Source organism: Pteropus medius, unplaced genomic scaffold (assembly GCF_902729225.1).
Source record: "Pteropus medius unplaced genomic scaffold, Ma_sr-lr_union100, whole genome shotgun sequence".
Lineage (NCBI taxonomy): Eukaryota > Metazoa > Chordata > Mammalia > Chiroptera > Pteropodidae > Pteropus > Pteropus medius.
In genome coordinates, this window is record NW_024347788.1 from 8,247,205 (window position 1) to 8,270,064 (window position 22,860).

The following is a 22,860-nucleotide window of genomic DNA, read 5'->3' on the forward strand; positions in this document are numbered from 1 at the left end:
GAACGGAAATATTTTCGGGTAGTGGTAAGCACGGTGAAGAAAACGAAACGGGGAGTAGGGTAAATGGGGTGCAACCTCAGGCTTGGGGAAGTGCTGCTTTACGTCGGGAGGCCGAGTGAAAATAAATTTTCTTGGGTGTCTTGAGATCCCGAGGGAAGGTTACTCCCGGTGCAGGCAGTAACGGGTTGTGCAAAGGACCTGAGGTAGAGCTAAGCTAGCAGGGACGGACATGGCTGGAGAGTGGTACCGTGTGCCTTTAGAGGCAGGAGCGGAGCCGGATCACTTAGGGCCTTGTATGGCAGAGTAAAGGGTCTGGATTAAGTTCTACACACAGCGGGACACCAGCAGAGGTGCTATGATCTGAATTATGTTTTAAAAATTTCATTCAAGCTGCTCTGTGGTGGAAAGACCAAAGGGAAACTAGACGACCAACTGGAAGTGTCTGCACAAGACCCGAAGTGGCACGTCGCGATCTGGACCAGCCAGTAGTGGACACTGAAGGCAGAGGCTCTGGACTGCCCCTGAGCGGTGTAAGTTCAGGACGAATCCAGGATGAGTGCTCGGTATTTGGCCCGAGTAACTGGGAGGTACCACCCGGGGAGGAGCGCATCAGGGCAGAGATAAGGATGGGATCAAGAGCTCTGTTTTCGCCTCGTTAAATTTAAGATCTCCGTCAGTATCTAAGTGGAGATACCAAACGGTAGTCGGAGATGATACAAGTTTGTGAGTCAATGGTGACAAAAAGGGACTAGAGGCCAGAGCACTGATGGAGATTCCCTAGGTACGAAAGAGGCCTCAACACCGAATCCAGAAAGAGCCCCAAACGTGGAGTTTAAGCTGAAGAACACTCATCAAAGGAATCTTGGGGGGAGCGATCAAGAAGAAAGGCTGGTGTTATGACAGCCGAGAGAAGAAAGTATTTCCAGAAGATGTGAGTAGCCGACGGTGTGAAGGGCAGCTGACAGGTGGACGGAGCTGAGAGCTGGCCATGTGAGTCCGGTCACGGCGACCACAGCAGCTCCAGTGTGAGGGTGCGAGCCAGGCTGGACCGGCTAGAGGGGAGGGCGGGGATGGGGACGGTGCTTAGGCGCTTTGGGTGGGAACAGAGAAATAAGGTCGTGGGGTTAGAAGTTTCCTTTTTTTTTTAGGAAACCAAATTAAAAAAAAAAGATATAATTAGCTAACATATAACATTATATTAGTTTTAGGTGTACAACGGAATGATTTGATTTTTGTATATACTGTGAAATGGTCACCACAATCAGTCAAGTTAACATCCATCATTGGCAGTTACAAAATAGTCTCAGGGATGTGAAGTAAAGCACAGGGAATATAGTCAGTGATACTGTCATACTTATCTATGGTGCCCGGTGGGTACTAGACTAATTAGAGGATCACCGTGTAAATTTTATAAATGTCTGGTCACTATGCTGTACAGCTGAAACTAATACAAAGTAATACTAAATGTCACTTCTAACTGAAAAATAAAAGTTAAAAAAAGCAAAACCAAAACATTTTAGCTTCATGCTTCTTATATCAGAAAATGGAAACCAAAATTTAAAAGAAATGTAAAGGGAAGACGGGCAATAGGACGAGTGGGCACCTGGGAAGTTATGGGTTACGATTCAGTAAAAAAAGTCAATGAACTATTGTTTTAACCCTATTAAATGTTTATGACGTATGTTTTTCCAGGATTATATAATGTGCGATTTCATTCTTTTCAGTAAAAAATGGAAATTTAAAAATGATTAAAAGAAAAAAAATTAAAAAAAATATCGGCATACACAGTTATAAATATTTTTTCTGGTGATGAGAATTTTTAAGATCTACTATCTAATCAAATTTCAAATATGTAATACATGCTGTATGTTTTTGGGTTTCATTTTTTTTTTTGATTACTCATTTTATTTTTATTATTGTTTTTCGGTTGCAGTTGATGTACAATTTCTATTGGTTTCGGGTGTGCTACAGAGTGTTCAACATTTATATATAACCTACGAAGTGATCACCTGGACCTTCTCTTTTGTTTTAAAGGTATAAGACAGCAGAGTTCGTGTTTCTGGATCGAGAGTATGATCTATCTATATGAGATCACTGCCTAAGTAATGCAGCTTTCGTAACTGTCTTCATAGACTATTAAGTTGAAAATAATCTAACCTCCTAACTTTGTACAGCAGGAGGAGTAAGATAAGTGAATAAGTGACTCGTCACCGAGTGTATCAAATGCCTCTCCATCCACGAATACTCAGAGTGAGCCTCCCTGCTAAGTGCCGTTTAAAGATCATCGGGCTCTGTGGTCTGTCACAGGGCCAATCCACCCCACTGCCATCTTTTTCTCTTATGGACTTGAAACAAACCACGTGGGCTAACTGATGAGAACAAAGGATCGATTTGTACATTCGGTTTGGTCAACGCGGTATCCTCTTTAAGTTGAGTGAGAAATGGGATTCTACCAGAATATATTCCTCTTCATCAGGCTGCTTGGAGTTTCCTTCCAAACTTGGGGTCAACCTGTAAAGTTCCGGCAAGCTTAGTTTTCCCGGCATCCCCACTGGTTGGTAGTCCCCTGAGAATCCCCAGAAAGCCCCAGGCCGTCAGCTCGGCCCAGGCGAGGGCAGCCCTGGGCTCTGCAGGAACTAGCTCTGTGGAGGGGCGGCTGTCTCCCAAGCCACCAGCCACACGCTGTTGGGAACCAGCTGAGGCCCGACCGTACCCGACCTGAAATACTCTTGCTTCATGGGGCCGCCCACACGAAGGCTTTGAGGACGCTGAACTGGAGAGCTGGCAGGGAGGGCGCTGTGCAGAACCTGGTTTCTCACTAAGCCATCGGGAGAGGGGACAGTTGTCCACGGGCAGCTACAGAGTGACAGCACGCTCATGGGACATGGAGAGAGGCAAGGCTTGAGGCGAGACCGAGCGGCAAGGCTCATCAACTCTTGTGCTTTGGGCTGATGCGTCTCAGTTTCTAAAAGGCTTTATTTACATTTCCAAAAAGTAGTTTGTTCCACTTACTTGGTGAGTATAATACCTGATCTTATACAGTCAGTTTTTTAAAAATATCTGTCTGCCTGTCTGTCTTATTTTAACCAAACCCCCGAGACCGTAATGGGGCCCATGGTAAATTGCTCCTTGCATCTGAAACGGCCTTGGCAAGTCCCTGATCCATCCGGAGAAGCGCTGTGTGCCCTTTCTTCCAACGAGGCATCTGTGGCAGAAGCAGCCCCTCTCCACGCTTCTGATTTTGGTATGAATCACATTCAATCTGCTTTCTTTCTCACTAGCCTACGAATCTCTTGAGGGGAGAGGTCACCGTGTCGCCACCCCTCACTAACACCATTCCTGGCATAGGGCAGGCCAGGAGTTCCCAAACATGGCTCCAGAAGTGCCTGCTCCAGCGTCACCTCAGATGTCAGTGTGACAATAAACAGAGTCTCTGTGTACGTGGCTAAAGACGCTGCCTTTTAAACAGGCTGCCCAGATGATTCCTTTTCACAGTGAAGGCCGGTAATTTTTACAGTAGGCCCTTGACAAATGCTTGCTGATTTATTAACACGAACATTTGTGTCTTGGAAACAAGATTTAGGTCAATGACTCATTCTTTATGGTCAGTAGCTTTTAGAAAAGAACACAGATTACTCTCCAGATTACTTTCCTCAGGTGCAGCCTAAATATAGTCTCAACTCCATTCTCGGAAAACACAAGAGTCACCACTCAGCCTTTGCCAAGTGCATTTCTCTCCGTTCTGTTCTGCTTCCCCACGCCCGGGCGGTATGGGGAGCATTCCAATTCGGATGCAGACTGGTTGTGTGCAGAGGTGAGAAATGGCGGAAGTGATGGAGACGGTGGTGGTGGGCGGCGCAGGACCGGATGTCATGAAGCATCTTGGTTGCCCATAATATGCATGTCCTGATCTGTGGAGGAGCCGGGAGGATATGTAGTTTGCTCAATCAGTAAGAATTTGAAGATACTTCTCAGGAGTCCAGGGAAGTTCTGAAGAACAGCTGCTTTGTAAAAAAAGAGCTGTTGAGAAGGTTTTGACGATATCTGGATGAGATTTGCAATGATGACTAGCATTGACAGGGCGTCCAGGCATGCTTGGATTGGAAAGCTATGGCACTAGAACTAATTAAAAAGCAAGAGAAGAGAGAGTAATAGAGATCCAGAGTTATTCTGTCAACATCTCCTCAAAGCCGTCTGCCTATCGACAAAAACACTTTGATCCATTCTCCTTTAGAACAATAGCCAGTGGCTTCCAGCTAAACACGGCTCCAAAGCTTGGGTCCCAATCCAAAAGTATTGACTCATTCTATCCTACACGAGTTCAATGCGAAATGAACGAGGAGTTCTGGCAGAGACCCTAGGCGATGTCGAGCTGATCGAGCGTGTGGTTACTATAGAGTCGTGGGGCATAAAATGCTCCCTGCAATGCCCCCATAAAAATGTCATTCTTTTAGGTCCAATTATATGTCAACCTGTCTTCACAAGGATTGACTGCAAAATTAATAATCCAGAAATCACATTAATAAAGTGCTTTCCAAGGGCTTACCTTTTTGAGTCGAGTTGGAACATAGCACTCCATCCCCATTCACTGCCAAGCAGAACATGTGACAGGTCTGAACTCCCAAAGGACTCAGCATCCAAACCCTTGTCAAGCTCTGAATTATGTTATCGATGAAATCCCACTGGTCTTCTGTGACATGTACCTCACTTCACATGTCTTAAAGATTCCAATTTTATAAAAGAGTCATGAGACCATCCGGAAAGAATGCATACTTTTGCCCAGATAAATTAGTGTCACAGGTCATCATAAGTAACTAGGATTGCTTGTTTAGGGAGTTCTGGCCTCTGTTTTATGTTCTCTGTAGACGGAATCCATTTGAATAGCTTATTTCACTCCCTCCTTCTCTTCTAGTCAAGATTTGTGCCACTGTGCATTTTTTTTTGTAATGTAACATTTGTATGTCTCAAGAGACTATTGAGTTATCTGGGTATACTCACAGATACTATAGGCACCCAGATGTAATGCAGATTTTGCCAGTAAGTATTTCCAATAGAAGGCAGATTTTTCTCCTGTGTTCCTGGCCTTAGAGACTGACCTAGAGCCAGCCCGATGTCCTCTATATGTGTTTCATAATTCTAAAGGAAGATTTCAGGGAAATTGCAAAAAATATGCCTTCCTTTCCAGATAGATCAGAAGCCCATGAGACCCCCGGAAGCATTCTATTTTTTAAGTATTTGTCAGAAAAAAAGAGGATCCCCAGCATCAGAAACTCCTTTCTCTCTCTGGCTTGGTCCAGAGTAGTTTTGGACCCAGATTCTGGCATTCTGTCTCTATCACAGTTCTTATCTAGATTCTAGATGCTGCAGGAAGGGTCTCTATCACCCCAACATTCAGGTACGTACGAAGTATGAAAGGCCAGACTCGATTAGCAGAGCGGCACTCTTAATGGCAGTGGGCAACTGCAAACTTTGGCGGGATCCACTCTGCCAGTCTCAGAAACCCGTCTCCACCTTGGCGATCTTTGGATGATAGCTCTCTCTTTGACTAAAGAAGGACGTAAGGACCTAGGTGTTTTGAGGGAGGGTTTGGGAAAGAAGCCACATCTGTAATCAAACTTTAGGGTAAACTAAAATACTGAAGTATAGAGGAAATGGAGAAATAAAGGGAAAACTTAAACTCCTAAGTTTACTTTCATAAAAAGCTTAAAACTCTAGCCTCCCTTCTACCTACAGATTCTCATAGATTGATTCAAAGTGAGTGTCACATTCCATTTTTCTTTTGCTCAACCCTGAACTTCAAAGAAAATCTAGGTAGACCAGTTCGAAAGACCAAAAGTGAGGGGAAAAGTCCTAAAAAATTTAGAGCCAGTTGTGTCTACTTTTTTATTGAAGATCCCGACTTACTGATTTTTTTTCTTTCTAACACACTTGAATTTACCGATTGTTAATTTTTTTCTCATGCTAAAGATCTCAGCAGAAGTGACATGTTACAACTGTAACCCTCCTCTCTACTCTCATTAACCTACAGTGTGTAAAGCATATCCATATTTTTAAAATATTAAGGTAGCAGGTTAAAAAATGTGTGTATACATACTATTTAGAAGACAGTGTAAATGAACTGTGTGTTCTCCAAATAGAACATAAAAGCAGAAGCAATCTGAAGTGAGAGGCAGGAAATAAAAAAAAAAAATCCCCATCCCCATTTTTTATAACCTTCAAGTGCTCTGTACCATTTAGACTTAGACAAAGAGGGAAAATTTATGTGCTATGTTCATACCCTAAAAGCCTCATGGCGGGGGTGGGGGGGTAGGCAGTAACACAACTTTGTCACACCGAGGGAAAAAGAAACAGTTGTCAGAGTTTGACACATTCTCCAATAGAAGAAAAAACCCAGTTGCCAAACCCGTGTGGGTTCATTTGGGTTCCTGAAGCTGAGAGCACCCTCGGCATGTCTTACAGAACGTGTCCAGGGCGTGCTATCACAGACGTCTATCATCGGAGAGAAAAAATTAATTGCCTTTCCTTGGAGCATCTCTAAGCTGATGTCATATTCAATAAACCCGTAGTTGAAAAATCTATACGTGATGGATGAAGTCTGGACTATCTTTTGAATTTCATCCCTCCCGCACCAGCTTCTCCAGGCCCTGGGGTCCCTTGTCCTTTTGAGGCAGGTGCATGCAGGATTTAGAAAATGCAACCAGGTGCTCCTTCTGCCAGATAACGAGCTGGAGAAGAACAGCGTGTCTCACGTGCACAGCGGCCTCCTTCTGCACTCGCAACCATGGCCCAGAGGAGCCCCACGTGGGGGTCAAGGTCCAGGTGAGGCTCCAACCAGCGCTGTGCCCATGGAGGGAGGCGTCGCCTTCTCTGGATTAGAGGGCTTGGGAGAGCCTTGCACTCAGCGGCCCAGAAGGTGGGGTTCTGGGCACATCGCCATCATGTCTTCATCAAGAAGTCTTCAGAGTGAGAATAAGCACTTCCGGATCCGCCAATGGTGACTAACAGAGGAGGACATTTAGAGCTCTGTCCCTGGTCCAGGCAGGGAAAAAGCCAACTCAGATGTATTTTGTGGGGCAACTGAATGTTCTCGGTGAAGAACTTCCTTCTTTCCATCTTTCACCTTCTTTAATGGCCACCTTGTTTTACTAATCTTGGATAAGTAGGTCCAAACTTGGGCAGGGAATCCTGGATTAGACCGCCCTGGACCGGCCCGGCACAGGTCGTCCAGAGGTCCCTAAATGGTCGGCGCTACAGGTCTGGCCTCAGGACGTGGCCTCTCTCGAGCCTGGGAATCTGGCTTTGTGTGGAACTTTTGGACCGGCCCCAAACTAGCCTCTAGTTAGAAGCGATGTGTCCACATTTGGAAAGTCAGATTTGTAACACGTGACACGCCCATTCGTCTGTCTTCTCGTACTCAGTTTTACGTTTGGACAACCAGCTAATATACACGGTTACAAAAGAGCAAAACCCCCATTAGTCTTTATGCTCCTAACGTAAAATGCGTGCAATATAATCTGCATGAAGTTCACCTCTGACCAGAAGGCAATGCTGCTCAAATTGTTCGCGAGTTGGAGGTGAAGCACTTACATATTAGTTAAGTGAATAACCTAAGAATTATTTGAGGAAACGGAATTTTCCTTACCAATTAGTAGAGCTTCTTTCTCTGATTTTAAGCCGTGGCTTCTTTTCTCCATGTTGTTCTCTCGGTCTTGGTTGACCAATGCGACTGTCAAGACGTTGATATCCTACGAAGTTAACAAACAGAAAAAGCATACGGGCATTTACGTAGATTCTGTGCATTTCAATAAATCTACCAGGTCTCTCAAATTCTGTAAAAGATGTCATCACTCCCATTTACAACTGAAGATTAACTTTGGTAAGTAATTGATCTACTGGCCCAATGGGAGAAAGTCATTCTAAAACTTAGGCTCCTGGCTATATAGTTCCTGGCAAACCGAGCAATTCTCTGCAAAAGTGGCAAATTTGGTGCAACTTATCTTAGTTTTTTTTTCTTTTTGTCCGTGTTTTGTTTAAGCTGTGCTAGCAAAACCTGTATTTGATTGTAGCTACTTCAACATATTTTATTTCAAATACGAAAACATTTCCTGAAAAGCATACACAAGCTGATTTATAATATTATGCTCGTAATTTGTGTGAGTGTGTGGGAAACAGGGCCCACTGGGCAAGTGAGATAGAGCTGTTGTCAGAAGTGTTTAAATGGAGCAGGTACGCATCTCATACACAACTGCAAAAGGCAGATAAAGCAAAGGTTGGGAAATTCTTCTTTGAAAACCAAAAGTGAAGAATTGTACAACAAACTAATAACACAGGAATCATTGAGGCTAGACTATTTTTAGTTCTTTCTATAGTGGGGTTTTTTTTTGTTTTGTTTTTTTTAAATTTAAAACCAGAGAAAAAGATTTAACTCATATTGTTCCAGACTTGATACTGGGACTCAAAAAGGAGAGTGATTAACAGAAAGTCAAATTTAATGATCAGAGACCTGCACATCTGGGACAGTAGAATTAGCGTAGTTCACCTTGTTGGGAGGAAATTTCTCACTGAAAGACAGGTCTCCAAGAAGGACCGGCATATTGATCAAAATTAAGGATGATGTTTCCAGTGGAGGGTGGGAAGTTTCCAGAAGGATACAGGGTAGGTAAGATGGGACAAAGATGAACTTAGAAGATCTGGGCAAATGGCTTGGCAAGTGTTTCCAGGATGGGAACTGGTTATAGGATATTTAGTGAGTTGCTAAAATCTAACAAGACTGACCAGGTAAGAGAATATGGGTGATTGTTCAGAGCGTGTTGAGCATGTAAAGAACACAGACCCCATCTGAAGGCATTTGAAAAATAAAATAAAATAAAATAAATTTTTTAAAAAAAAGAAGTAAAAAAGCTCCTCAGTGACTGCCAATCGAAATAAATCTGTGAACTGACTTTAACGTACGATCTACTACTTTATAAATCAAGGATAATTGGAAATTGCCAGGAAAGAAGTTTCTGCTGAGAAATTGCAGTTGGTAACGTCTGGTGAGCATTTTGAAGGCCCTTCGAAACGTCACACTGACGTGCTGAAGGCTGAGTGAACAAGACTGAGTTAGGGGTGAGGATGGGGACGGTAAAGAGCTGTGGGGACAGATCGGAAGCAAGGCTGACCAGAAGGTGCCAGCTGAGGCCTGAGGCTGACGGGAGGAGTGTGCCCATGGGGACGGGGTCAGGAAGGGTTTAGGAATGGCGTAAGGCAGGTCTGGAGCTGGAAGGACATAAAAGGGCGTTAGAGAAGAAAGATGCTCTCGTACTTTCAGAAAGGATCTCACAAACCAGCCCCAGCAGAAACGCAGTCAAGGACTTTAAAACAGAACAAACCCAAAGGTTTATGTAGGCGGGAGTAGAACATTTTATAAAGAGGAGTTACAGCAAAGGGTAAAATTACATAGGGTGTTTCTGACTACGCTGTGTCAGTTCGAGTACACAAGGCCGTGTGGACGCTTCATGTCCCTGGGCTAGTGGGGTCAAGGAGCATGCTGAGTTCCCTTAGTGGTATGCCCTAGGGACAAATAGGTGTGACAGGGACAGGGCCCTGGGCTTCCGTGTCTGGGAGGGTAAGACTGCCGAGCAGAGTCCAGGCTCTGTAAAGGTCTCCCAACAGAGGTTTAAGGAGAGAGGATCGAAAAATATTAACGAGGGTGATGATTGTATCACTTATGAAAAATGCGAGTCATTAACCCCAGGGACGAGTGGAAACAAATAGTATCTCCAAGAGAGGGTGATCTGTTCACGGCCTGGATGGGAACTGCAGACAAATGAGATTACTGAGAAGCGTGTAGCAGACAACACACCCACATTAATGGCCAGAATTGAGTGGTCTCCTGGGGCCAACACGCTGTTGAGGATCCAGATCCAGGGAGGGAACTGGACCAGGCGGGCTGGCAGCACCTCTGGGACCAGGAGGAAAAGGCCATGGCAGAACAGCGTGCTGCCAGGTATCCATCCCCATGTCGGAAGCTGCAGTCATAAAGAAAGGGGACCTCCGAGCAGCCCCTATTTGGAGCAGCTCCTATCTTAACTGCTGAGTTAAGATGTCTCGGGGAGCCATGTGGCCGACCAGTGATGGCTGCTCTGATGTTTTAGGGTTGGGCACACGAGGAGGGGAAGGTATGAAAGGTCCTAGGATTACTTTTCTGTGGAAATGTTTCTTAACGTTGACCGTTGCAGCCTGCGCTCTGCCGGCCACTGAGGGCATGCTCCCACGTGGTTATCACTGGGGACAGTGGAGTGGATGCAGCCCTTTGCAGGCCTGGGCCTGACAGAGACCTGAGGCATGGCAGGGGCTTCGGCCTTCGGGTTGTGTCCAACGTGGACAGGGAGATGCCGCCTGTCACCTCTTGGAAGGAGAACTGTGCTGGGAAGTGGCACTGAGCCTAACGAGGCCGGCGGGCAGGCTCCGAGCAGGGCACGCATACTGTAGGAAGTTGGCCTTGAGAATCTCCAAAAGGGCAACTGCCATCTCTCTCATGGTCAAAGGCGTGTCCTGCCATATCAACTAGAGACTTGAGTCTGTAACTGTCACTTGGAGAAGTGGGCCAGCTTGTGGCTGCTCGAAAGAGTTGCTCCTGACTAAGCACCCTGCCTCGGGCAGGACATAAAAGTTCAGACTCTTGCTGACAAAGTCACAGAGTTAATGAGATGGATGAATGCATAAGCATTTTGCCAGAGACAAAATTTAAAGTTAACAGGGGTGTGTTTTAAAGGCTAGTGATTTTAGATGGCCATTTGTTGTGCTGTGTTTTTATCTTTTTTTCCGTAAAAAAAAGGGGATGGGGGAAGGTATTTTAATGACTCATTCATTAATCATGGGTTCCTTAGAAAGATAAAGTTAATTTGACTTGTCTGTAAGTATAACAAGGTTCTTCAATTAAACGAGAAAATTATCATTGTTGGTAGGCCGTGAGTTTGGGGTAGCCTACAAAATACAAAGTAGATATAAGTGCCATCTGTCCTCACCGCCCATGTTTGTACCTAGTGCCCATGAATCTAAATTATCATCCAGTGTTTGTCAAAAGGGCTCCATCATCGCGGCTGGTGAGGTAAAGAAAATACACAGAGAGAAAATGGGGATCGAAATAACTCCCTAAACCGAATGCTGTTGCGTTTCAGCGAAGCTCGTTTCTACTTTCGGCCACCCATACGTGTATTACATGCCTACTCTATGTCAAGGGATGCTAAGTTGTTAAGGGTACCAAGTCCAAAGTGGCAAGAAGCATGTGCTTACTCGGGGTCCAGCAAGAGATTCTTATAACAGGTCTCTAAGGAAACTTACAGGAAGTGTCAGAGGACGGAGCCGGAGACATAGGTGGATCATGGTAAGGAACCTGGATTTTGGCTGGAAGGCTTAGCCAGTGAAGAGTGCTCAGCAGATGAGCGACATGCACGATTCTGAATTTTATAGATTGTTGGTTTGGAGGCCAATGAAACTGGAGGCAGGGATGCCAGGCTAGATCGGGCCCACGATACCAGTCTATTTGTTTTTTCTCCTTTTCATGATGAGTGTCTAGACCAAGTCGATAGTGTGCACGGTGCAAAACATAAGAGATATTTAAGAAGTAGAACTAAAAATTAGCTGGCGAGCTGATGGCTGAGGAAAATGTTGAGAATGAGCCGGTGCTTTGGTGCATAAAAATGAGAGGAAGCAGCAAGTATGGGAAAAGATGACGTGTTCGATTTTGGGAATGCTGCACTTCCGGTTTCTATGACATCTGGTCGGCCGTTCGGGAGAAAGTAGGGTGGACAGGGTTTTGGACTCAGCAAGGACCTGAGAGCTAGTGTTATGGGCCAACCATAAAACCTCTCGGTTTGTGTTTGTAGCAAGCAACCGTGATGTCTCCTTCTGGGGCAAAGAAGAGGCTTGCCTACTGCTTGATATAGAAGAGGTGGCTTCCCCAAGCTCAATCGCTCTCCTGTAAGGTAAGCCGCTGTGCGTCCAGGCTTCCGTCTGGGCCCCTCGCGTCGGGGATGGTCAAGTCGTAAGATCCATGAGGATAAATCTGGCGAAGCCATGACGGCTGTCTGATAGCACATGATAAAACCTCGAATGGACAGTTGCCAAAAACTTCTCTGAAAACAACCCATCAAGTAGAGACAAAATAACAGTAATATTAAATACTAAGAGAGTACGTTTTCAAGGACATCAGAGCACATGCCAGTTTATGCTTCACGTTCAGCTCTGGACAAACACATGGTTCAAGTCTTCAATCCTGTCTTCAGAGTCACGCATCCTCTACCTGGGATGGTCCAACTTATCGATTTAGGAACACGTTTTACTGGGACACTGGATCGTGAGCCAGCAAAGTTTTCCCCTTAAAAACTTCACTGTCCTTGTTACTTCTTTTTGCCTCAAATCTCTGGACAACAGAAGGAACCTTAGGATGGGAAAGTTTCATCAATAGAAACTTTTTCATTAATCACATTAAAATCCTTTACCGATAGACGTAATGTGCCCCGAAGAATAAGCTGTCTATTAGACATTCTGGAGAAGTGTGGGTGGGGTCGGGAGGTGAAGGGCATTACCAAAGACCAACCGTCAGGAATGTGACAAGGAAAGAACCATCACGGGAAGGTGGATCGAGTTTCCTCACTGTGAGGTCAATAGGACGATGAACTATATTCTAAGGAAATTGGTAAGAACACCATTCACGACACAGTAAAATACTCTGGACTAGAAAATGCACACCAGGTAACGAATCTGCAGTTGGCAGAAGAATGGACACGATTATCCAACAAGGCTTTCTTCGGTTTACCGTCAACTCTTAATTTCTGTGACACTTAGAAGGAATCATGAAAGGGCTGGGAGAGGTTCTCAGTAACTAGAAACTAGACGCAATGGCCTCTTTTTTTTTTTTCCCTAGAAGTCTTAAAGAAGTAGCTACTTGAAGGCCAGAAATTTCCCTGCTAAGAGTTCTTATCAATGACTTTGAGAAATGATCAAAGTAATTTATCCATTTAGAAAAGCTTTTTTTTTAAAAAATAATTTGCTGAGCTAGAATTATACTTCGCTGTTTTGTTTCTGTCCCCCTCCACCCACCCAAGCCCCCAAGAACCGAGAATAATGGCTTCCCCAGTTTCTATTAGCCTTTCATTATTCTCTTCATTTCATTATTCCTATGGCCTCCTTAACTTGGGTGCTGTTTTCTCTCTATGGCGAAGCTTCTCGAATACGTGGTGTACACGCACTCTGTCTACTGCCTCACCGCCTGAAACCTCAGCTTCCTCATCGATCACCCCATGAAACGGTCGTCTGAAAGATACTCGGTGCCTGCCTTTTCCCAGCCCTCTTGTCATGTGACAGTTGACATCACTGACATCGGTGTCTCTTAAACCATCCCCGCCCCCAACTCCGTTACATAAAAGGCCTTGGCTTTATCGGCCCCTCTGCTGGCCCAGCACATGCAGAGGAGCGCTGACTTTCCTCGTCTCAAAGTCTGACTTCGGTGCTGGACCCAAGTCCAGTCCCCACCGTCCTCTGCTCCCTCCTCCCGAAGTTCTTTCATTCTCACGGGTTCGACGATGATCACACTTAACTTTTTAACTTCTGTTCCTTCTCACCGCCTGACCACTGGGCCTGTGCGCTTGAACTTACCACTGCCCATTTCGAATTCGGAACGAGAGGTGGCCACGGGGCTGCCGGAGAGGCAGACGTTTGCCTGGCTCTTCCATTAAGGACGGGTGGCCGCGGGCAGGCCCGCCCCTCCCTTTTCTACACCGCTTCCCGCTGACATTTCTACACACGGTCCAAGTCCCGTATCTCAGAGGCATTTTTTCCAAGCTACCTGCAAGTTTTCCTTATTTCAACGCGGCGCCTCTGTCACTTACATGGCAGCTGATCACTTAACACGTTGAGAACTGACTTTCGCCTGCCGCGTGTTCCTGCTGCCACTTCTTTAGGGCGGTCGCCACTTTGGAGGTGAGGTGACTTGGCCGAGCTCCGATTCTGTCACCACTGTGTGTGCGGGGTGACTTCGGGCAGGGCAGCTCGTTAAGTTCCCCTGATGTAAGACATGATGCTGACCTACGCCTGTCACAACCATCTGTGAGATGGTACTCCCGGACATTACGAACGTCCAGGAATACACCGTGGCATCGTTATTATCATCACTGCTCATTTTTATCACTCGCAGAAGTGACTGGACACAGAACAGGTGCAGTATACAGACCTGGGACCCTTTCAAGAGAGACGGGTGTGGTCTAGGTGCTGGAGACCTCCAGATACAGCTTTTCTCCTGGTGGCCTTCCTTTTAGGTCACCCTTGGCTACATGTATTTGATAAACACTTATGTAGTGCTTGCGCTGTCCGGTAGTGCCACGAGAACTTTACAGACGGGAACTCATTTAACCCTTCTCCCAGCCCGTGAGGTCGGCACTCCGGCGTCTCCATTTCACAGGTGAGGAGACTGAGGCTTAGAGAGGCTAATGACTTACCGAAGGTCACATGACCGGGAAGAAGCAGACTCGGGGCTCGGCCCAACGCTGCCTTGCTCCGGGGCTCCAGGGCTTAACTAGTGTGCTTGGCTGCCTCTCCTGATGGCCCTCCCGACACCTATTATAATCCTCGCTGGCTGAAATGAGCTTGTAGAGCCCTGGGACCGAATCTCCTGAGGGCTGCCTGCGGCCTCGGCCGTTCAGGAGCCATCGGGGCCCCACGCAGATATGAATGCTGCGCAGGGGAGCAGGACAGGAAGCCGGCAGGGGCCTGGCCCAGGGGCCGTGGTCATAGGGACAGGGCCTGGCTGTCTGCTGCTGGGAGGTGGTGACAGACTTCCTGTGCAGAAGCGTGACGTGTTGTGACTGTGGTCTGTGCAACAGGGAAGGGTTTCAAAGGCAGAGCGCTGGGGCGGTGAAGAAGGTGTGGCAGATGTCGGGGCAGAAAGCTGAGGTCAAAGCAGCCCCCCAAGGACCAAGTGAGGGCCCCGTGCAGGACTGGCTGAGCGGGGGAGAAGCTCGGGAGGGGGGCCCCATGTGGAGGTCCGGCCACACCCCAGATGTGGTAATAGGCAGAACCACTGACGTGCAGGGAAAAGAGAGACAAGCGGGTCGCAGGGGCATTCGGAAGGAACGAACCGACTGTGTGTGTGCGGAGCGGAGCAGAGCGGAGAGAGTTAAAAAAAATTTAAACCACTAATGTCCGGATGACCAGCAGGATTATGAGACGGGACCACAGATCGCAGAGAATGGGAAGAAATACTGGCTCCAGGGTTTTAGAAATCCTGGATGTGAGGTCTTGGAAAGGCAGCTGGAAACAGGGGGCACGAGTCAGTTTGGGCTGGGAGTGACTTTGCAGCCCGGCTTCCACGGTCCCAGTGCGCATTCCCACCCCGCATGGTCCCAGGGCACGCGTGTCCCTGTCACTCTTAAAAGTGTCCCTGCCTGGGCTTTATGCGGTGGCGCTGGCTGTAATTCTCTCTACACAGGAACAACGTCCTCGGCACTTGCCATGGTCTCCTGCACACAGTAAATCTGCAGCCAGTATTTTTTGAAAGAACAAACAGTAGATCTTCAGTAATATTTGTTGAATTATATCGAATGAATCTTACATAGAGAAGAGAAACTTCATAGGTGAAACTGACTGGCATTGTAGGAGTTACTCAGTTCCTTTGGACGACAGTGATTTATTAAAAGTCTATGACAAATACATACAGTGGATAGTGAATAAAACAATGCAATCGCTCCGGGAATTTTACACCCGTTTGCCCCTAAACGCAGTTGTTTTGGTGTCATTTTAAAGTAAAACGATGTCTTTACTCTCTTAGATCGAAAAAGACAAAAAGTTAATTTTGAATTCGTATCTATTATTAATGCTTTCAATGTGTTTTTGATTTATATATTAACTATTTTGGACACGATAATAGAAACTTATGAACTTTTTCTTTTTCTTGCTTTTCCACAATTTAAAACAATTCTCTAGTTTAATTCTTAATAACCTTTCTTTTTCTCATTACATAGATTATATATAGACATTCGATGCGGAAAATTTGCAAAATATAAAAAAAAAAAATAAAAATTAACTGAAATTCTACCTAGATATAGGTAATATTAACATTCCAGTATTTCTCTTTTACATTTCATATATAACCCTCCTCCCATACACATGGATATCACACGATATATATGTGTGTGTGTTTGTATCCACACATATATGTATATATTATTTAGTTCTTATTTAAAAAATAGGATGATGCCCACATACACTTTGAATCAGAGAACACAGACTTTGATGGGAAAAAGTAATTTCAATTTTGTGCTGTTTCCCATTAAATATTAAGAGTGTCACTGCTGCCCGGATCATAACTTAATTACGGTTATCACAGTCCACCCCACACTTTAACCGTGGTCTCAAGCTGACAGTTCAATGACTTTCTTTCAGCATAGTTTTGTGAGAGCCAATATTAAATAAAAACGACCTAAAAATGAGAAAAATTCCCTTTGTATTCCAGGAACTCCATTCATGATTCGAAGTGCGGGTTGTAGTATTTTATTTTTAGTTTTACTATGTGCCGCTGTAGATGTTACTAAATAAAAAAAAATACATTTGATCTCAAAAACGGCTGTGCGCTGCCCGTCACCACGCAGGAAATGTGACCCGCACCGCCATATCTACACAAGCCCGTTTCCTCACAGCCTGAAAAAGCACTGACATGAAAAATCTGCTCGGCAATAAAAATGGAGCAGCAAACAGAAGAGACGAAAGCGAAATACTTTTAAATGTATTTATGTGCATCCAGAATTAGTCAGTTTGATTTATCTCGTTTGATACCGACTCTGTTGCCTGTAAAGATTAATGGTATTATGGTGCTCTTGACATGTTATTTTCCTAGTCCATTTCTCAGTAGGACGTTTCTTATTTTTCTCTGCTGCAAAGCACCCACAATCATAATTTTCACCTGCTGAGTTTACATTACTAATGATAATATTAAAACGTAGGGTCTTTTCGACCTGCATCGTGGTAAATTAGGTCATGAGAATAGATGGGATGCGCTCTCATAAATGAGAAAGAGAGGCATTTAATTATCATTAAAGTAAAATCGCATTTCACAAGGTTCGCCGGCCATACTGTGAGATCTTAGTAAACATTAAATATTCTCCCCCTTCCCGACACAGAAAAATTCAATTCTCTCTCCTCACTGCCTTCTTGCATGTGCCAGATGTGAGAACTATTCCAAGAACTAAGTCTTCTTGATCGCTGGTGCCTGGTGCCTGATGGATGCAGAAACTGAAGTCCTCCGAATAGAAAATAGTACGAATAATGGTAATGACGATAATACTAATAATTAGCTCTTACTGTGGTCTCGGTAGATGCCAGGTTCTGGTACTTCTGTCCCCACTTTACAGATGGAAAAAATGAGGCACTTATCTTTTATGTATTCTTCAAATAGATGTGATTTCTTACGAACCAGAGCCTGGCGACTACTAATTGTATATTTTTCCTCTTTAGGCTGAATAGCAATGAAGTTCAGCATTCAGACTAAGTATACTTTGACTGGAATTTACTGAGCCTCTGCCACTCTACATTCGTCAAATATTTTTTGAGCATCTATTATATGGCAGGCTCTATGCCAGACAACAAGATTCAAAACTGAATAAAGGTGGTTGCTCTCAAAGAAGCTAAGAATCTAGATGACGGATAAAGATGTAAAATATATTAAAACACAGTGCGATCTAAGTTAAGACGAGGCTTGGCCTCGGGTGCTGTAAAAGCCTAGAGCAGCACCTAACAAGGACTAAAACGGATAGTGGGTGGCAGTTACTCAAAGTGGGGTCCACAGGCTGACAGCACAGGCGTTGACTGCAAGCTTATTATAAATGCAGCTCCTCAGGCCCAGCCCAGATCTGCCCAGTCTGAAACTAAAGCGGAGCCCAGCAATCTGTTTTACAAAGCTCTCCGTTTGACTCTCCTGCTTATTAAAGTTTGAGAAGTTACTATCTTTGAAAATGTAAGACTCACTGGCATACCACAATTAGGCAAGAAAACACATATCAAATTAAAATCTGCAAAATAGGAATGTAGGATGAGGTGATCCCTACCGCCTCGATTCTAACTTTCATCGTCTGCGGGATTTATGCACACATCTTAAAGGGGGCTGGAATGATGTGTGTTTATCTCCAAGCTCACAGGCGGATAATTTACAGAAGGCTGTGTTTGCATCCCACACCTAACCATGCCCATCAGATTCACAGAGCTGTCTGAAGCTGCCGGAAATTCTATGTCCATTCGATCATCAATCGATACGTATTTTAAATGTATTACAAATGTACCCATCTACACAGGCTCATCTCTGTGTTAGGTTCTGTAAGGCATACATACACATCACCTCCCTTCAGGCACTTAATTTGAGTAGAGGAGACAGGCCTATCGTGACCGGGTTGCTCAGAAGGTCTGCAATAATGATAAATACTGCGAGAATATGGAAGAGATGGGCATCGATTTGGGCCGATCTTAGGATAGGGCCCGAGAAATGGGAATCAAGCAGGGCTTAAAAACAGGTAAAATTTGCAATGCAGTCAAAAAGGATGACATGATAGATGGACGCAAGTGGAATTATCAATAAAAAAATCTAATTATTTGGAATTTTTAATGAATGGTGCAGTTAGCTGAATTTGACCTATTGACTGAGGCCATTTATTCCACATAACCAGGCCAACAGTTATTCCCAATACCAGGCCGATCGTGATTCTGAACCTACCAAGGGGACCAATTTGAATATTGTCCCATAAAGCGGCCAGGAACGGCAAAGAAGCTTACAGCTGTGAGACGCATGTGATGCTCGTGTTCGTGGGCACGGTGTGTGTGTTCTGCGTGGCGAGGGGGCAGGGAATTGCACCTGCCTGCTCTGGGGGCTTTGCACAGGTTGTACCTGTAGCCCTTGCTCACAGTTTCAAGCCATCGTTCTCAAAGTTGCATGGAAAGGAACCGCCTGTGCAAATTAGATTCTGAAAGTCTCGTAAACACAAGTGGCTCATCAGCCACTGAGCGGTCCGGAAGTTGCCCAAAGAAAGGCACCCTGTAATCTCCTGGGGAGGCTGACAATGAAAACAATGGCGATGCCGAACATCACAGCCACGAGCTCCTCCGCAAGGCCCGTGTGGGGAAGCTTGAGGTCTACAGAATTTTCTCGGGGAAAAAAAAAAAAAATCAAATGAACAGAAATATGAAAAAAAAAAAATCTTATGAAAAGCATTCTAGGGCTGGTGGGTCTTTTCAGGGTGACGTGCGGGGTTTTCGGAGAATGGCGAGAGACTGCTTGCAAGTTCCCAGGTGATCCTTCACACGTTTACAGGCTGCTGCCGAGAGACGGGGGGTGGCTGACGGGTGAGGACCTCCCTGGCCTGCACCTGCACACCCAGAGCTGAAGACCCAGGCAGACCCTGCGGTCTTTCTATAAAAGACATGACACGTGAAGGCCTCTTCCTTTGGGGCAAAAGCTTTCCTTCAACTTTTGCTCTTTCTGAATTAGGAGCATATGGATGGGATTTACACTGAGGTATGGTTGGCTGAAGTTCTGAAATTTGGCGATATCCTACGTTAGATTTAAAGCCACAAGTATGAGGTTTGCAACCTTCTTGGAGGTTTGATTGCAATGCCCAGTTACAGGTGGCTACAAACAAACAGATGTCTGGTGCCTGGGTGAGTAGCTTGGCTGGGCGTCCCCCTGGGCACGCTTGGCAGGCCAGGAAGCAGAGAGGTGAAGCTGCAGGTGGCGGTGGGCAGTAGCCTCCCAGCTGGGGATGGCGCCCACCTGTCAGACCCTAGAGAGGGGAAGGAGGGAAGCCGTGTGTCTCCAGCAGAGCTGGGAAGTCTTCGGAGGCTGAGTGGTCAGAGCATGCTTCGCTTTGCTGTGGGTCCTTTGAACATATTCTCAAGCCCAAGCTTTCCCCCAGCAAGCCCTCTAATATTTTATCTGCAGATTAACAACTGAGTTTTTTGCTTCAAATTCGAGAACTTTATTTTTGGCTAAAGTTTTCACTAAGCGTGTACATTCATTCATGTAACCCAAAAACACACCTTCGATAAAGGCAGATTCCTCTACTGGTGTCGGCTGGGCATGTGGGGTGGTGAGAGCTTGTCTGCCAGGGTCGACCTAGGTAGGAGGTGGGCAGCAGCAGGTGATGACACTTATGACTCTCCCTGTGACAGTCCTTCCTGTCCCCACCCTTGTTTCCTGCTCCTCACCTTTCCACCTGCTCCTCTCGGTCATCTTCCTACACATTTCCTCTAAGAAACGCCACCGCCCAGTGAGCTACGTGGCCAATGCTGGATGAGGTCTGAGGGTGAACGCCGAGGTGCACACAGGGAGTGGCGCCCTCTGCAGCGCTTCAGAACTCTCCCGGGAGAGGAGGGGGCGCCGGGCACGGAATCCTCGAGGAAGGCCGGGGTCACAAGACGGTGGGTTGGCCACGGCTGGCGCCTTCACGCCTCCCCCGCACCTGGGCGCAAGTGTGGGCGGCAGAATCCTGCCGTGTGGAAAGCAGTGGGGAGTGTCTACTATTTTAAATGACATCGAACATCCAGGACGCTCTGCGGCCCCCGAGTCACCTGCAGAGCCGAGGCGGCAGGAAGCTCACCTACTGGTGAATCTCCGTCCCTTGCTGTTTTTGGATGTTTAATCCTGGAGACACGTTAGGAGAATCTGAAGTTGCGTAAAGGGGGGGCTCTGCTCTCCTCTACTGTCTTCCAGAAGCACTAGAGAAAATTCCGCTTCTTCACACCTTTTGGGCTCCTGGCTTTTCTCACAAATGCTCTCCAATTTTTCTCCTGTTCGTTCAGGATCGGGGTACCCGGCAGCGCTCTGCTGTACCTCACGGGAGACGGCGGTACAGTGACTGAGCCCTTTAGGTTTATCGGACTTTAGAATGACCCTCCTCGCACTTAACTGGGGGCTTCGTGTTCATCTACACATTGCTCGTTGACGGTTTGGAACTTGCAAGTATCTTCTTAGCCATATTAGAAATAAAAGCTTAATTTTCAGTTTGGGGATAGAACTCATTTCGTTCTTTTAACCGATCGCTCTGCTCAGTCTCATGCGTTCTCTCCGGAGGGTGGGTAAGCCTCGTCCAGGCGGCGCGTCCTAGGTCTGGGGTCCACTTGGAAAATAGGCTCGACCATACCTGGACCAGCAAGAAGACAGCCCTACAATGCACAGCACAAAACCCCAAGTGACACGTCTCAGATTTTCGTTCTAAATTATTTATAAAGTACATACAACTTGGCTTTTTCTTTGGAATGCAAATATCTTGGGGGTTATTTTCCTCTTCTGCCGAGGAACTCAGAATCTTCTCTCTGTGCTGACACCGAACTATTATCGGCTGTTCATTTCATCACGCACTATGTAGTGGCCGAGCTTTTAAAAGAGTCAGTGGGGTCTTCCTCCATCTCTAAATCAAGTGGAAAAGCTTCTCCATTTAAAAAGTGCTTAAATGGTAGATGAATTAGCTCATACATTGTTAAAGAATATTCACTGCATACTATCTGTGACAGTAAAAACAAATAATATTTTAAAGACCCATAGCAGGGGCCGATTAGATAAACTGGAGCAGATCTGTGGCATGAAGTATTAGGCACCCGCTAAAAGTCATATTAAGAAAAACATTTACTAACACGGGGAAATGCTTGTGTATTAAGGAAAAAATGGAGGCCGTGACTGTCCGATGTGACTGACCTGCTCTGTGTTCGGTAAAAACGTACATACGTGCGCACAGACAACGATCAAGGAAATACGAAGAAATGGGAACTAATTTTTGAGCGGTGAGATTGCACATGGTTAGTTTTTCTTTATATATTTGTGCATTTTCCAAATTTTTAACAAAAATTTTCACTTTTAAGATAAGAGCATTTATATATCTGTTAGACACATAAAAGTTACTGATCTTCCATTCTATTCTCAGAATTTTTTTTCTTTTTTAATTTTCTTTTTTTAACATTTATTGGGGTGACACTGGTTCATAAAATTGTATAGATATCAAGCATACGATTCTGTAATACGTCATCTGTCTATCGCATTGTGTTCACCACCCAAAGTCAGATCTCCTTCTGTCATCCTATATTTGACCCCCTTTCCCTCCAGCACCCACTAAACTGTCGTCTGTGCCTCTGAGTTTTTGTTTGTCTGTCTCGTTCATTTATCGTTTTCAGTTTGATTTCCCACATGAGTGAAATCATACAGTTCTCAACTTTTTTCCATCTAACTTATTTCGCTTAGCATGATATTCTTAACCGGTCTTCCATTCTCAATAACTGCTTTTGCTTCGACATCAGGTAGGATTATGATGAACCTTTTTGGGGACGTACAATCTCCCAAATGGGAAACGTTTGGCTTCAGAACTTGGTTTTCGCTATGCGGGTCTCCATGCCCACGCCGGGCCGTTTTGCAGAGAGCTGGAACTCACGTATTCGTTGCCCGTTTTTCTTCCGCCTGGCCTGGGGGCAGGAGGTGTTCCCACTCCGCTACACAGCCTGTCAGCTTTATGGAACATGCGCTAATCCTGTTACATGCTCCAAACCCACTAATGGCCAGGCAGGTCCTACCGACTCCCATCCCGACACAAAGGACAAACTGTAGCCCCGAGCGCCAGCTGCGGAAACGCACTGTCGGTTGGCAGGGGGGCGCTCGGCGAGGCGACTTGTCTTCAGTGTTTACTGGAAGCAGAGGCACTGACCGTGACGCTGGCTTCTGCCTTGTTTTGACAGCGGTCCCCTCTCTAATCTCTCTTTGGAGCTGTGCACGCGCTGGAAAGTGGGTGTGCTAACAGGGCCTCCTCCAGCATCGGTCCTTTGCGAGGGTGCTGGGTTGAGATGTGAGTGGTTTTT

The 22,860-nt window shown here is 45.7% G+C and overlaps 1 protein-coding gene across 1 annotated transcript in view; it reads right to left on the reverse strand.

Annotated features, from left to right (window-relative positions):
• ENOX1 (ecto-NOX disulfide-thiol exchanger 1) overlaps nt 1-22,860 on the reverse strand; it is a 370,860-nt gene that overhangs the window by 11,005 nt on the left and 336,995 nt on the right. Inside the window, exon 14 of the mRNA XM_039877329.1 lies at nt 7,643-7,745. Within this exon, the coding sequence (XP_039733263.1) occupies nt 7,643-7,745 (103 nt within the window). The remainder of the gene's footprint in view (nt 1-7,642; nt 7,746-22,860) is intronic.